The 15,470-nt window shown below is 38.2% G+C and overlaps 1 protein-coding gene across 2 annotated transcripts in view; it reads left to right on the forward strand.

Annotated features, from left to right (window-relative positions):
- ELAPOR2 (endosome-lysosome associated apoptosis and autophagy regulator family member 2) overlaps window positions 1–15,470 on the forward strand; it is a 148,424-nt gene that overhangs the window by 66,707 nt on the left and 66,247 nt on the right. For both annotated transcript variants that reach the window (XM_069461901.1, XM_069461902.1), the window contains one exon: window positions 4,389–4,509. In XM_069461901.1, coding sequence (XP_069318002.1) covers window positions 4,389–4,509 — 121 coding nt within the window. Of the gene's footprint in view, window positions 1–4,388; window positions 4,510–15,470 lie in introns of those variants that run through there.

Raw genomic sequence — 15,470 nt, forward strand, 5'->3', positions numbered from 1 at the left:
TAATGTGTATACATGAGAGCCTTCAGAATGAAAATTCAAAGATACAGGGGAAATTGTTCATTTTTATGCTTAGGTTCAACAAAGTATGTACAGACATGTAGAAATATGATTGGACAAAAAGGTTATGATCTAATGTTAATAGACTAAGGAAACCCAGCAAGGCCTGTGTGTCTAGATTCTTCTTGGCCTCTCTGAGAATGTATTTCTTCCTTCTGGGTGTGGGGCAGGACTCTCTGGAATAAGGGTCTTATGGCCTACAGTCAAGCAAGGTAGGACAGATAATTACTTTATGGCTAGTTTTTACACAGAATAATTTTGGGTTTTCTGGCTGGCTTTTGGGAAAAGGGGTTCTGGCTTTTATGACCCACCATGGGGAATAGGGATTCTAGTTTCTGCGGCTACCTCAGGGAAGAATGGAACTGAGAAGCAGGAAGACAGGAGAAGGTCAGAGAAGAATTTTGCTGCTGAGTCCTTAATTTTGGGGCACTGTTTTCTGAGCCCCATCACTAGGCTGTGTGTAAACTGTAAATATTGTCATCAAAATTGGGAGATGATACCCCAAGGTTTACAGAGAGCTCCATGGGGCTTTTGTAGTATAGATGACTTGGGTATTACAGGCCTCTAATATTTATTTGGATGTAACCTGAATTTTTGTGTTTTAGGGGTAAGATAACGCAGTTTGAATTTTTGTTACTTGAGAGTTCGTGACTGTACCTTGATTTGTGAATGTATGTGCATATGTATGAATTTGTGTGTGTGTGGTGTGCATAGTTTCTATGGAAGGGTAATTTTCCCTTAAGTGTTTTGTGATCAGGAGTAATTCTATGCTCTTTCTTTTTGGATTGTTTCCTGGTGCCACCCTCATATTTACAATGTTTACATTGTTGTCATTTTGTTATTTGGGGCAGTGTCTCCACACCCCAGCTTTCTGTGGTTTGCAGATATGTCTAAATAACTGCCATCCTTTGAGCTGGATTAGGCCCAGGCATTTCTTCCAGTTTGTAATTTGAAGAGTACGGTTTGTGAGCTGACGTTCTGTTGTTTAGAATGTGTTCTGACTCATATCAATGTGTTTGCTGATAAACTGTCAAAAGCCCTGAAGTGTAGGAAAAATTGTCAAGAATTTTCCCCTTGTTAGGAAAAATTGTGAAACACATTGAAATAGGCAGAAAAGATTATTGGCTGTCCTGTTTGGTGTGCTTTTCTGAACAATCAGTTTCTGACGGCTTGCCCCTTTCTTTCATTGTCTTTGAACTACTTTACAACACTAAGTTGTAGGAAACTGATAGTAATATGAATGATTCTTGTCCATATAAAAAGAAATGCGTTTTATCATTTGGAATGCAATTGATTATTACCCTCGATATATTTACCAGTTTTGTGTCTCTTAGTAAACTCATTTCACTTTCCTAATTGTTTCTTTTTGTGTGTCCTTTGAATTCTCCTTTGAACTGGTGGTAACATCTTACTGGCTGACTTGTTAATTAATGGCAAATAAAATCTTCGACGTATATTAATTTTATATTTGTATGAGAAATTATCTTACTTCTTCTTTTAAAATTGCCTTTTAACACCAGAAAATTCCTGTTTCTGAGGAACTGGTTTAAGTACTCAGTGTTTACTTGGGTCTATGGTTAGGAATTTGGGGTGTTATCTATAAATCTGAAAACTTACGTGCTGTAATTCTCTTTCTTCAGCATCCTGAATGCCATTCAGAATATTTGGGAGGTATACATTATATCTTTAGTGATCTTACTGTACCACACTATTTCTTAGATCTTTCTATGGACTTAAGGCTTGCCTTCAGAAGCAGATTTTTTGTTTTTTATTATTTGTTACCAGCCCAAATGAAATGCCTATTAAGTAATTGAAAATAAAACTCAATCTGGGTCAGGCTAAAATCTAAATCCCTGACCTCAAGTTCTACCCTCTGCATGAAATAGGTTTGCATTTCAGTATTTTAAAATTACAAATAAACACATTAAAGCTTCCCACTGGAATCGTAAGAGTTTGGTAACAATAGTAGCTGTGGCCTTTTAGATTTCTTGAGTAATCTAGAGGAGGCAGATAGGATAAAAGAATCTTAGGAAAATTAATTGGCATATGACATCCAACATTACAGCCAGAAAACACAGTTCCTTTTTCCGTGTTCTTATCACATAATTGGCAACATGAATAACACAGAGGCAGTGGGAGAGGAGACTTTTCTGGAGCTTACCTGTTTTATTCAGAGGCCTTGCTTTATTTGAAATTCATATATGCCAGACTTCACAGCATCATTGTTTTGCTAGGAGGTAAGAAATTACCTGAATTGTACATATGGAGGCCAGAATCTTCTCAGTGGGATATGGAAATAAGAGAGACATCCTACTACAAATAACAGGGAACAAGAGAAACAAGAAAGCCATTATGCAAATGCATATCTGGTCAAGGCTATTCTACAATGGGAGATTGTGGTGGGCTGAATAATGCTCCTTCCTACTCCCTCCCCCAAGCCCACCAAAAAAGATTTCCAAATCCTAATCCCGGGAATTTGTAAATATTTTCTTACGTGACAAACAAGGACTTTGAAGATATATGTTAAGAATGTTGAGAAGGGGAGATCACCCTGGTGGGCCCTAAATGCGATCACAAGAGTAGAAGGCAGTGTGACCACAGAGGCAGAGATTGGAGTGATGCTGGCAGCCCCCAGAAGCTGGAAGTGGCAAGGAATGGGTTCTCCCCTAGAGCTTCCTGGGGGAGTGTGGCCTGGCAATACCTTGATTAGCCCTGTGACACTGCTGTTGGCCTTCTGGCCTTCAGAACTGTGAGAGAATTAATTTCTGTTGTTTTAAATTGCTTAACTTTGTGGTAATTTGTTACAGCTGCTGTAGGAAACAATACAGATTTTTGGTACCTAGAAGGGAAGTGCTGCTGTAACAAATACCTAAAAGTGAGGGAGTTGGGGAATGGTCATCGGCTGGAAGAACTTTGAGGTACATGATAGAAACGCCTAGATTGCCGTGAACAGACGGTGGGTAGAATTACGGACTTGAAAGACTGCCAGTGAGGGCACAGGAGGGAGTGAGCTCGGTAGACAATGTCTGTATTGTCATAGAGAATATGTAAATTGTCATAAGCAGAATGTTGTTAAAACTATTAAAAGAGATACTGGTGAAGGCTTCGAAGGGAAAGAGGAACACGTCGTTGGAAATCGGAGGAAGGGCAATCCTTCTTGTGGAGTGGCAGAGAGCTTAGCAGAATTGTGTCCTACGTGTGTGTGGAGAGCAAAAGTTGTAAGTGATGAACTTGGATATTTAACTGTGGAGGTTTCCAAGCAAGATGTTGAAGGTATGGCCTGGTTCTTCTTGCTGCTTATAGTAAAATGTGAGAGCAAAAAAGATAAACTGAGGGAAGAACTGTTGACCAAAAGAAAATAAGACTTGATATGGGAAATTCTAAGCTTATCCAGAGTGCAAAAGATGTTAAAATTAGGAGATTCATTGTTAGGAAAGTGTGCTGTGCAGAGAGAGAAGGTCAGGGGTAATGGCCCTTCCGCTCCCAACTTCCCCATGGTGATGTGACTTGATATTTCTATTCTTACCTGTCACTGATGCATTAAGGGAGGCACAACCGAATAGCAACATCCAAGGCATTGAAGTGAATACATAGGGTATATTTTGGGATAGATTTGGAATTTCTTTCATTCTTAAAATGCTACAAAAACATTTTGTCCTGGTTCTTCTGAGTTCAAACGTCACATATGTGCTCTGACCAAGGGAGGTCACTGTGAGATTTTCAAAGCAACTGAAGGCTGGAGACAAGTGGGTTGGTTTCAATTTGGTAATTGTAACTAATGGTCTATTTTAATCGTCTGTGATTGATGGCGGCCTGCTGTGGTAGGTGTATATTAAGCCTGGGAAAGCTGCTTAAAACTTTGTAGTCTTTTACTAGTATTTGATGATTAATTATTGCACCTGTTACGTTTTAAACAGAGTGAGAGAATGGTTCTCTTATTTCTTTCTTTGAAACACTTGGGACAGTGACAGCAGTCAGTTTCCTAGTGTTATTTTGCTGTTTCTCATAGTCATATCTGTGGGTTACTTAGAGCTTAAAACGCCTGTGAAAGAGATAGGGAAGTGTGCTGTAGCCTTTTTGAGTGGATAAGAGGAGAAGACAATGGTCACAACCTGAGAGTGTTGACCGTCCTGCCCCATCTCACCTCCTCTGCGTAGCAGACCACATTTTTGATCATGTAGCTGTTTGGTGGGGTTGGGGTAGGGGAGGGATGAGAGTGAAGGAAAGGGTACAGTTTGGAAACAGGCTTGCAGGGGGTTGGGGTGATGAGAAAGCACAGTTTTCCCCTTAGAATTGGCTCTAACAAAGGCTTGTTTTGTGATTGTTTGCAGAAAGATTACCACTTTGAATATACGGAATGTGATAGCAGTGGCTCCAGGTGGAGAGTTGCCATTCCAAACTCTGCAGTGGACTGCTCTGGCCTGCCTGACCCAGTGAGAGGCAAAGAATGCAGTATGTTTTGTCTTTCTGACCATTTATTTTCCTGATTATACCATAAGCTGTTCAAATTAGCCCAAGATGTTAATTATAATGAATATAAGAGACCTTACAAAAATGAACTTGGTGGCATTGATGTCTAGCATCAATGCAGTCTTCCTCCACTCTAGATGCCCTATGTCTGAAACCTGTGATGAGGCAATATTAAAGGATGTTATTATTATTTTAAAAAATCTGTTTAGTCTTTCATTCAAATAAGAGGAGGGCAGAGTGGCAGAATTTCTCTTTAGTGGATTTCTTTTTTTAAAAAAAAAATTTTTAAATCAAAATTTTGGTAAAATGTACATAACTTAAAATTTACCGTGTTAACCATTTTTAAGTATGCAGTTCAGTGACATTAAGTGTATTCACACTGTTGTATTATCACCACTAACCATCCATAGAACTCTTTCATTTTGCAATGGATTTCTATTTTTTTAGCCATAGAAATAATATAATAAGTTTTTTTAGTATAACCTACAGAGAGATTGTAGAATTGCTGAATATCACATTCAACAGCTTGTCTTTTGGTGATTAAGCAGGTTTGAAGTGCATCATTATGAATTAATAGAGAAATTGTCATTAAATTTATCTTTGTTTATAAAGTCTATTTTTTAAGAAAATCCTTTAATTTAGTGAGTCAGGGGTTCCTGCAGTGAAATAGTCTAGGGGATGCCTGGAGTTCAGAGCTGGAAGTAAAACGGGCAGAATTTATTTTGGTTTTCCTGCAGTCTTCCAAGTGGTATTCCTAAAAGCTTAGTTCTTCTGTTCCCAAATGAAAGAGTAGGTAAGCAAATATCAAATGGATAACTAATTCCTTCCTATTCATGCAGAGAGTGTGCTTCTGTTACTAGCTGGAGGAGTTTAACATAACTGGTGGGTTTACTGAGAAAAGGGAGACTGTGATAGTCATATGAGGAAAGTTAGGGATAAACATTATTTTTTGGTGAATGATGTTAAATGAACACAGAACCTGAGAAACCCTGGGGCAGGTGAAAGCTTCAGTCTAGCAACAGTCTTAAGAGACAGTGGGGTCTGCATGGCAGAAGAAGATGCCAGGCTGGGGTATAGGCAACCACTTGTGCAGAGAGCAGATTGGCTCTCAGGGAGGAATGTGGTTACTAGGGAAACAGAGCCTGAATATTTAATATTTAAATATTTACCAGCACACCACCTATGTAATTTAGCCCATTGTAAATTTGCTTTAGTTACTTGCCTAGAAAATTTGTAAATCATTTATCTATACTTACTTTTTACTTATGGGCTAATTCCCTGGTTTCCTCATAAACAGCCCTGTTCAGGTGGGTTACCTAACCATTGTGAATACTGACTGCATACCTGGGTGCTGTGGTGGTGCTAGGTAGCACTGACTTTTGAGAGCTGACTGTCAGTTTGAAACGGGCCAGGGTGGAGTATTGTTGTACACCATGGAAATCGGCAAACACTGCAAATCAGGGGCCTCCCTTCCCTTGGGAGCTGGATTTTAAATATTCACCACATACCACTGATTAAATTTATTGGCCAAGGGGTCAAAAATCTGTTACAGAATTGATGCCTGCATAGGAATTAGTTTTAGTTGAATGTTGCCAGAGACATTTTTGCTCATTATTTACTATGATGTTCCATAGATAAGGTTTTGAATCTGACACTCCAGCGAGAACTTTTCTAAAAACTGACTAATCGAGTCATAATTAGTTATTACTTACTTTAAAAATTATGGTACGTATGTGATGGCTGGGGCATTTTTTATCTTTGTAATTTGTCTTAAATCTGAATTTCCAAGTATTCCTGTGTAATATATTTGCTCTGGAAGTTGTCGTCTGGCCTTAGATCTGTGACATTTTCTTTGTTATGCTAAAGAAAAATTATTTTAAAACTCATGAGTAAGTTGATGGATCTGTAGTAACTAAGAAGTAACTTAGAAGTATAGTTAATTTATGGCATTAAACATGTATATTGCTTACCACTTTACCAGTCATTAGAGATTGGTTGCTAAAGGCAATGTAATAATAACTGAATATTTCTTCAGTGGCTTAGATTTTTGATTGCTAATAATAATTATCATTTCTCAAATACTGATTATGTGCCAGACATTGTGCTTAGAGATAGATGTATGTCATTATCCCATTGTATGTTCACACCAACTCTCTCAGATAACCATTATCAATGTTTCCATTTTACTGATGAGAAAACTCAGACTTAAAGCGGTGAAGTAACTTACCTCAGATCATACAGGCTAGGTGAGGCTGATGTGGTATTTAAATACAGACACGTCTGATTCCAGAGCTATTCTCTTCCCCACTGAGTTAACCTTGCACTTGAAGGTGGAGCCTGCAGGAGCTTCCAGATCTCCATATGGGAAACATAAAGCTCTGTTGGTAGACCCAGCAGTTGGCTCATATAGAGAAAGAAATTGAAAAGTGGAATATGGCAACTTCAAGTAAGTGAAGAATATTTAGGATAGTGCTTATGTGGGACATGATTTCCTCAGATTCTAATGTCTCTAAATAAAATCAAACCCAGAATTTGACCTTTGTTGAAATTGCTACAGATTCTTCAAAATGTAATTGGGTAGCTCTTTTATTATTTCTCAGAAAGAATCAGCGGTGGAGGACTTTCCCAAGGAAAGGGATTATAGGAATACTCATGAAGCAGTTGTGAATTTTTCTAGAAAATTGACCTGCAAGCTATATTATATATTTGTTTTTTAAAAATCATGTACTGGCTGCAAGACTTCTTTCTCTGAGTGAAGTTAATGAGAAGTTAGGTGTCCATTTTTGTTGTATGGGAACCCTGGGGTATACATGTGAGCCTGAAGCTTATAGGGCTCGGGAAATGGCACAGAGAGGCCTCTGGTTATTAATTGACGCTGGTCCCCATTGTCCTCTTGTTTCCTCTCCTGTGGAGAATCATCAGTCTTCTTTCTTGGTTAATGCAGCTAGTGGTCTGTCGATTTTGTTTATGTTTTCAAAGAACCAACTTTTCATTTTATTGATCCTTTGTATTTTTTTATTTCTATTTTGTTTAGTTTTGCTCTGATCTTTGTTATTTCTTATCTTCTGTTAGCTTTGGGTTTGGTTTGTTCTTGTTTTTCTAATGCCCTGAGGTGTGAAATTAGGTTGTTAGTGTGTGATCTTTCTGTCTTATTGATATAGGTATTCAGTGCTATGAGCTTCCCTCTTAGCACTGCTTTTTCTGTATCCTAGAGAATTTGGTAGCTTGTGTTGCCATTGTCATTCAATTAAAAATATTTTATTTCCATCTTGATTTTGTCATTGACCTAAAGACTGTCCAACAGCAGGTTGTTTAACTTCCACGTATTTGTATAGTTTTGAGAGTTCCTATTGGAATTAATTTCTGTTCCACTGTGGTCTGAGAAGATACATGGTATGATTTCAGTTTTTTAAGATTTGCTGAGACATGTTTTTTGGCCTAACATAAGTCTGTTTTGGAAAATGTTCTGTGTGCTGATGAGAAGAATGTATATTTTTCAGTTTTTGAGTAGAATGTTCTGTAAATGTCTGTTTGGTCCTTTGTTCTAGAGTCCCTTTGAAGTCTAGTGTTTCTTTTTTATGCCTTGAGGATCAGTCTAGTTCTGTTAGTGTAGTGTTGAAGTCCCCAGCTATTATAATATTATTGTTTATTTCATTTCTTAAGTCTATTAGTATTTGTTTTATGAACTTGGGTGCTCCAATGTTGAGTGTATATATATTCAGGATTCTTACATCTTCTTGTTGAATTGATCCTTTTATCATTATATCATGGCCATCTTTGTCTTTTTTCACTGTTGCTGATTTAAAGTTTGTTTTCTATATGATATAAGAATAGCTACTCCTGCTCAATTTTGATTTCTATTTATGTGGACCATTTTTCCATCCCTTTACCTTAAGTGTGTGCTGCTCTTTACAAGTTAAATTGTTTCTTGGAGACAGCAGATATTTGGGTTATTTTATTTTTATCCATTCTGTCAATCTATATCTTTTAAATGGGGCATTTAGACCATTTACATTCAATGTTAATATTGATAAGTGAGGTACTGTTGTAGTCATGTTGACTATTATCTGTTTGCTTTGGATTTCTCCTCTTGCTGCTGTCTAGAGGAACTGTGAGTTTTTACTTTTGAGTATTTTTACACAGGTGTATATTGACTGTTCTCTTTGGTGTTGAGAGCTCTTTTGAGCATTTCCTGTAGGGAAGGTCTAGTGGTGACAAATTCCCTTAGAGATTGTTCATCTGGGAAAGATTTTATTTCTCCTTCATTTATGCAACTTTGCAGGATACAGTATTCTTGACTGACAGTTATGTTGTTTAAGAATACAAAAATGGGACCTTAGTCCCTTCTGGCTTGTAAGGTTTCTGCTGAGACTTCTGCTGTTAGTCTGATGGATTTTTCTTTATAAGTTACTTGATACTTTCATCTCGTAGCTTGTAAGATTTTCTCCTTCACTTTGATTTTGGCCAGACTGATGACTATGTGTCTTGGTGAGGTTCTGTTTGCAATAGATCTTCCAGGAGTTCATTGAGCTTCTTTTAACTGAATGTCTAAATCTCTAGCAAGACCATAGGAATTTTCCTTCATTACATCCTCAAATAGATTTTGTATGATTTTTAGTTTTCCTTCTTCTCCCTCAGGAATATCTATGATTCTTATATTTGTGTGTTTCACATAATCCCACATTTCTCAGAGACTTCCTTGATTTCTCTTGTTTTTTCTTTATTTTTGACTGAGTTAATTTGAAAGCCTTGTCTTTTGAGCTCTGAAATTCTTTCTTCTGCCTGGTTTAGTCTGTTTTTAAAGCTTTCTGCTGTATTTTGAAATTCCCTATATGACTCTTTCATTTCCAGGAGGTCTGTAATTTTTTGGTACTATCTATCACTTTCATGAATTTTTTATGTTTGAATTATTGTTTCTTTGTGTTGGGTTTGACTTTCTCATCAACTCCACTGAGCTTTTTTTTTTTTTTTTTTTTTTTTTTTTTGAGACAGAGTGTCACTTTGTTGCCCTGGCTAGAGTGAGTGCCATGGCATCAGCCTAGCTCACAGCAACCTCAAACTCCTGGGCTTAAGCGAGCCTCCTGCCTCAGCCTCCCGAGTAGCTGGGACTACAGGCATGCGCCACCATGCCCGGCTAATTTTTTCTATATATATTTTAGTTGGCCATATAATTTCTTTCTATTTTTTTTAGTAGAGACGGAGTCTCGCTCTTGCTCAGGCTGGTCTTGAACTCCTGACCTCGAGCGATCCACCCGCCTCGGCCTCCCAGAGTGCTAGGATTAGAGGCGTGAGCCACTGTGCCAGGGCTTCCACTGAGCTTTTTTGCAATCAGTATTTTGAATTCCATATGTGACATTTCAAAAGTTCCCTTTTGGTTGAAGTCCATCGCTGGAGAGCTAATGTGATCCTTTGGGGATGTCAAAGGAACCTGATTTTTTTTTTTAAATATTGCCAGCATTCTTATGCTGGTTCCTTCTCATCTGGAATCTCTTCTCAGCTCAAAACTGATAACTTTTCAGTCTACCATTCTCCTCTGCTGGGAATTCTGTTACTCAGAGTAGAGAAGGAGAGGTACTCTGCCTTTTGGCTCATGCTGGTAGGTACCTACTGCAGTGTTGCAATTTAGGTTAATTTGAACTCGGGCCCCTGGGGAAGTGATTGGGTACCAGTGGTGGTGTAGTAGGTTTGGTAATCCCCAAACTTGAGTCCTGCTTGAGTCCTGCTCTGGAAAAGTGTTCAGGCAGGAGAGAAGCAAATACACTATGCGCTTGTAACACTGCTGCTCTTCTGTGCCTCCTTTTTCCTCTGTGGTTGGCACAGACCACACAGGTGCTTGGAGATATTTGTGTGGAGGGTTGGTCTGGTCCCCAGGCTGCTGCTACAAGCCTGGGTCCGGGGCAGAGCAAGTTCTGGTAGCAGAGGCAGATAGCTGTGTGGATTTGCTTGCACCTGGGTCCTCTGACGGCAGTAGTTGTGGGGTGGGTTCCTCTTGGTAGTATCAGCAGGGAAGGGCAACTGTGTGGTTTGCTCCCACCTGAGTCTCATGGTAGCAGTGGCAGTGGTGGGGTGGGGGCAGGGCCTGCTTGACAGTGTCAGTGGTGGTCGGCAGCCTTGTGCATTTGCTCCTACCTGTGTCCTCTGGTGGCAGTGGCAACAGCAGTGGCATGGGGACACTTGATCCAGGAGTGTGTGAGAGTATCTGGCCTCCCCACTATATCACTGGCCTGGCAGTGGCAATGAGAAGGGGACAGCAGTGGAGCTGGCCCCGGGGCAGATGCAGTGCTCTGGGGCTGGGCTCCCAGAATGGCACAAGCTGCAGGGCACAGGGCTGGGAAGCCTGTGGGACCCTACTATGTTCCCTCCCCAGAGCAATGCTGTTGTGTAATTTTCAGATCACTCTGTGTGTTAGTATGGAGGCCTGTAGGGGAGGAGAGGCCTTCTTGTAGCTCTGATTGCAAAGGCTGCTGAGGGCATGTGGGGCACTGGGGCTCTCTCACCTGTCCTTTTCCCACACATGCACACCTCTCCTGGCCACTGCCTATCCGGCCGAGCTGGTTGCTCTACTTCCCTCTCCCTTGCCTTTGGTGCCCCCCATTGCCTCTCTGTTTGAATCCCAGTGCTCTGTCCCAGGTGATCCATTTTAAGTGGAATATCTACTTGCCTCTTTCGATACTCTGCATGGAGACGGCATGTGCCAGCTGCCTCTAGTGTACCATCTTGGCCCTGGTCGGGGATATATATCTTCTTTGCTTTCTCTTTAAAATATTTCTGAATCCATGACTTCAAGTATAACTGTAACACACTATTTCCTAAATGAGGATGGTATGGTTGACATATCATAATTCCATTTGGTATCAGTCATGGTTTTGTGGACTTCATATAATCTTATGCTTCAGTATTTATAATATATAAATCAATAATACATATGAAGTAATATAGAGAATCAAATATACTTGTGAATGTATATATAGATGTATGTATATATGTATGTATAATGTGTGTAGTATATGTGTGTGTGTAATTTACTTTTGTATTTCTCATATAGGATATAGTGAATTAATGTGGCTTTAATCGGCTATGACTATTACCTATGTATATATACACAAATTTATATTGTAATCTTTGAATAATTGGTTGTAAACTTCTAATATTTGGTTGTCTTGGGTCAAGAGTGCCATGTTTAGACTAGTAAAAAACAATCCTTGGAAACAGAATTATTTTTGTTTTTTTTCTCTGAAATCTAGTGCTACAACCAATTTTTAATGGGCCTTAAGAAATAAGCAGAGTTATAATTAGACAAAATGGACTCTAAGAACTGTCACAAGGGACAAAAAAGGTCATTATGTAATGATAAAGGGGTCAATTCAACAGGAAGATGGAATATTTACAAATATACATATAGACAACATCAGAGCACCAAAATACACACAGCGAACATTGACAGACCTGAAGGCAAAAACAGATAACAGCACAATAATAGTAGGAGAATTAAATATCTGACTTATAATAATGGACAGATCATCCAGACAGAAAAATCAATGAAAAAACAACAGTTCTGTAGACCAAATGGACCCAATGGATATAAATAGAACATTCTGCCCAATAGCAGCAGAATACACATTCTTCTTCAGCACATACAGAACATTCTCCAGGATAAATCACATGCTAGCTGGGTCACAAAATGATTCTTGTAAAATTTAAGAAGATTGAAATTATTCCAAGTGTCTCTTCTAACCACAATGGAATGAAACTAGAAATTAATGACTAAAGGAAAATGGGAAAATTCACAAATACATGGAAATTAAACTGCACTCTTGAACAACTATTGGGTCAAGGAAGAAATCAAAAGGAAATTAGTTAATAATATCTCTAGACAAACAGAAATGGAAACAAAACATACTAAAACTTACGGGATGTAGTGAAAGCAGTGCTAACAGAAGTTTATAGTGATAAACACCTACATTAAAAAAGAAGAAAGATCTCAAATAAACAGCCTAACATTACATATCAAGGAACTAGAAAAAGAACAAACTGCTAAGCTCAAAGCTGGAAGAAGGAAGGGAATAATAAAGATTAAAGCAAAATATAGGAAACCAAATTCAACATCACATTCAAAGGACCATACACTGTGACCAAGTGAGATTTATCCCTAAATCCAAGGATGATTTAACATATGCAACTCAATCAGTGTGATATACCACATTAACAGAATGAAGGAGAAAAATCGTATAATTATCTCAATAGATGCAGAAAAGGCATTTTTCAAAATCCAACACCTTTTCATAATAGGAGCTTTCAACAATTAGGTATAGAAAGAACTAACCTCAACACAATAAAGGTCACATATGACAAGTTCACAGCTAATATACTCAATGTTGAAAAACTGAAAGATTTTCTTCTAAGATCTAGAATAAAGGCAAGGATTTCTCACTGTCATCACTTCTGTTTGACACAGTACTAAAAGTCCTAGCCAGAGCCATTAGGCATGAGAAAGAAATAAAAGACATCCAACTCAGAAAAGAAGAAGAAAAATTATCTTTGTTTTCAGATGATGTGTTCTCATATGTAGAAAACCTCAAAGATTCCATAAAAAAACTATAAAAAACTGTTAGAAGTAGTAAAGGAATTCAGCAAAGTTGTGGGATACAAGATCAACATAGAAAGTTAGTTGCATTTCTATACACTAACGATGACTCATTGAAAAAGAAATCAAGAAAACAATCCCATTTAAATAGCATCAAAAAGAATAAAATACTTAAGAATAAACTTAACCAAGAAGGTGAAAGACTTGTACATGAAAAAGTATAAACACTGATGAAAGAAAGCAGATGCAAGTAAATGGAAAGACATCTCATGTTCATGGGCTGGAAAACATCACATTGTTAAAATGTCCATAGTACCCAAAGCGATCTAGATGCAAATCAAACTTTTATCAATATCCTGATGACATTTTTTACACAAACAGAAAAAAATTCCCAAATTCATATGAAACTCAAAAGACCCTGAATAGGCAAAGCAGTTTGGAACAAAAAGAACCAAGCTGGAGGAATCACACTTCCTGATCTCAAGATATGTTACGTAGTTATAGTAATTAAAATAGTATGGTATTGCATAAAAACAGGTATATAGACCAATGGAGCAGAATGGAGAGCCCAGACATAAACTCATGCATATACAGTTAACTAATCTTTGACAAGAGTGCCAAAGATACACAGTAGGGGAAAGGATAGTCTCTTCAGTAAGTGGTGTTGGGAAAGCTGGATGTTCATATGCAAAAGAATGAAATTGGATCCTTATATTACACTATAAACAAAAACCAACTCAAAATGGATTAAAGACTTAGGTGAAGGCCTGAAACTGTAAGACTCCTATAAGAAAACATAAGCGAAATGCTTCCTGACATTGGTCTTGGCAATAATATCTTGGAAATGACATGAAGAGCACAGGCAACAAAAGCAAAAATAGACAAAATTACATCAAATAGTGAAATTACATCAAATTAAAATACTTCTGCACAGCAAAGGAAATAGCCAACAAAATGAAAGAATAATCCATGGGATAACAGGAAATATTTGAAAACCATATTCTGACAAAGAGTTAATATATAAAATGTATAGGGAACTATTATAACTCGATAACAAAAAACGAAATAACCCAATTTAAAAAAGGGCAAAGCAACTGAATAGATATTTCTCCAAAGAAGACATACAAATAGCTAACAGGTATGTGTAAAAAGGGGCTCAACATCACTAATCCTCAGGGAAATTGAAATCAAAGCCGTGACAAGATATCACCCCACACCTATTAGGATGGCTGTTATCAAAAGAACAACAGATAATAAATGTTGGTGAGGATTTGGAGAAAAGGGAACCCCTGTACACTGTTGGTGGGAATATAAATTGGTGCAGCCACTAAGAAAAACAATATGGATGTTCCTCAAAAAATTAAAACTAGAACTATCATATGCTCCAGCCATCCCATGTCTGTGTATACACAAAAGAAAGGAAATCAGGATTTTGAAGCGATAGCTGTACTTCCATGTTTATTGCAGCATTATTTACAATAGCCAAGACATGGAAGCAATCTGAATGTTTATTGATGGATGAATGGATGAAGAAAATGTGGTACATAGATACAGTGGAATACTATTCAACCTTAAAAAAAAATAAGGAAATCCTGCCATTTGCAACAACATGGATGCACCTGGAGGACATTATGCTAAATGAAATAAGGCAGACACAGAAGGACAAATACTACATGACACCACTTTTATGATGAGTCTAAACAGTCAAACTCATAGAAACAGAGTGGAATGGTGGTTGCCAGGGGCTAGGGAGAGGAGGGAAATGGGGAGATAGTAGTCAAAGGGTACAAAGTAGCTGGGCACAGTGGTTCATGCCTATCTATAATCCCAGCACTTTGGGAGGCCAAGGTGAGAGGATTGCTTGAGGTCAGGAGTTCGAGACCAGCCTGAGTAACATAGTGAAACCTCATCTCTACAAAAAATAAAAAATTAGCCAGGCATGGTGGCCCTGCCTATAGTCCTAGCTACTCGGGAGGCTGAGGCAGTAGGATCACTCAAGCCCAGGAGCTTGAGGCTTTGGTAAGCTATGATTGCACCACTGCACCCCACCCTGGGTGACAGAGCGAGACCCTATCTCTATAGAAAAAACCAAAACAACAAAGTGTACAAAGTTTCAGTTAGATGAATAAGTTCTAGAGATCTGTACAGCATAGTGCATATAGTTAACAATACTGTATTGTATACGTAAAAATTTGCTGAGAGGATAGGTCTTATATTAAGTGTTCTTACATACAAAAAAATAATATATACAGAGGGCAGGAGAAAACCTTTGTAGGTTTTGGATAGGTTTATAGCATAGATTGTGGTAATAGTTTCACAGGTGTATACTTATCTCCAAACTTATCAAATTGTATATATT

This window comes from Eulemur rufifrons, chromosome 29 (assembly GCF_041146395.1).
Source record: "Eulemur rufifrons isolate Redbay chromosome 29, OSU_ERuf_1, whole genome shotgun sequence".
Classification (NCBI taxonomy): domain Eukaryota; kingdom Metazoa; phylum Chordata; class Mammalia; order Primates; family Lemuridae; genus Eulemur; species Eulemur rufifrons.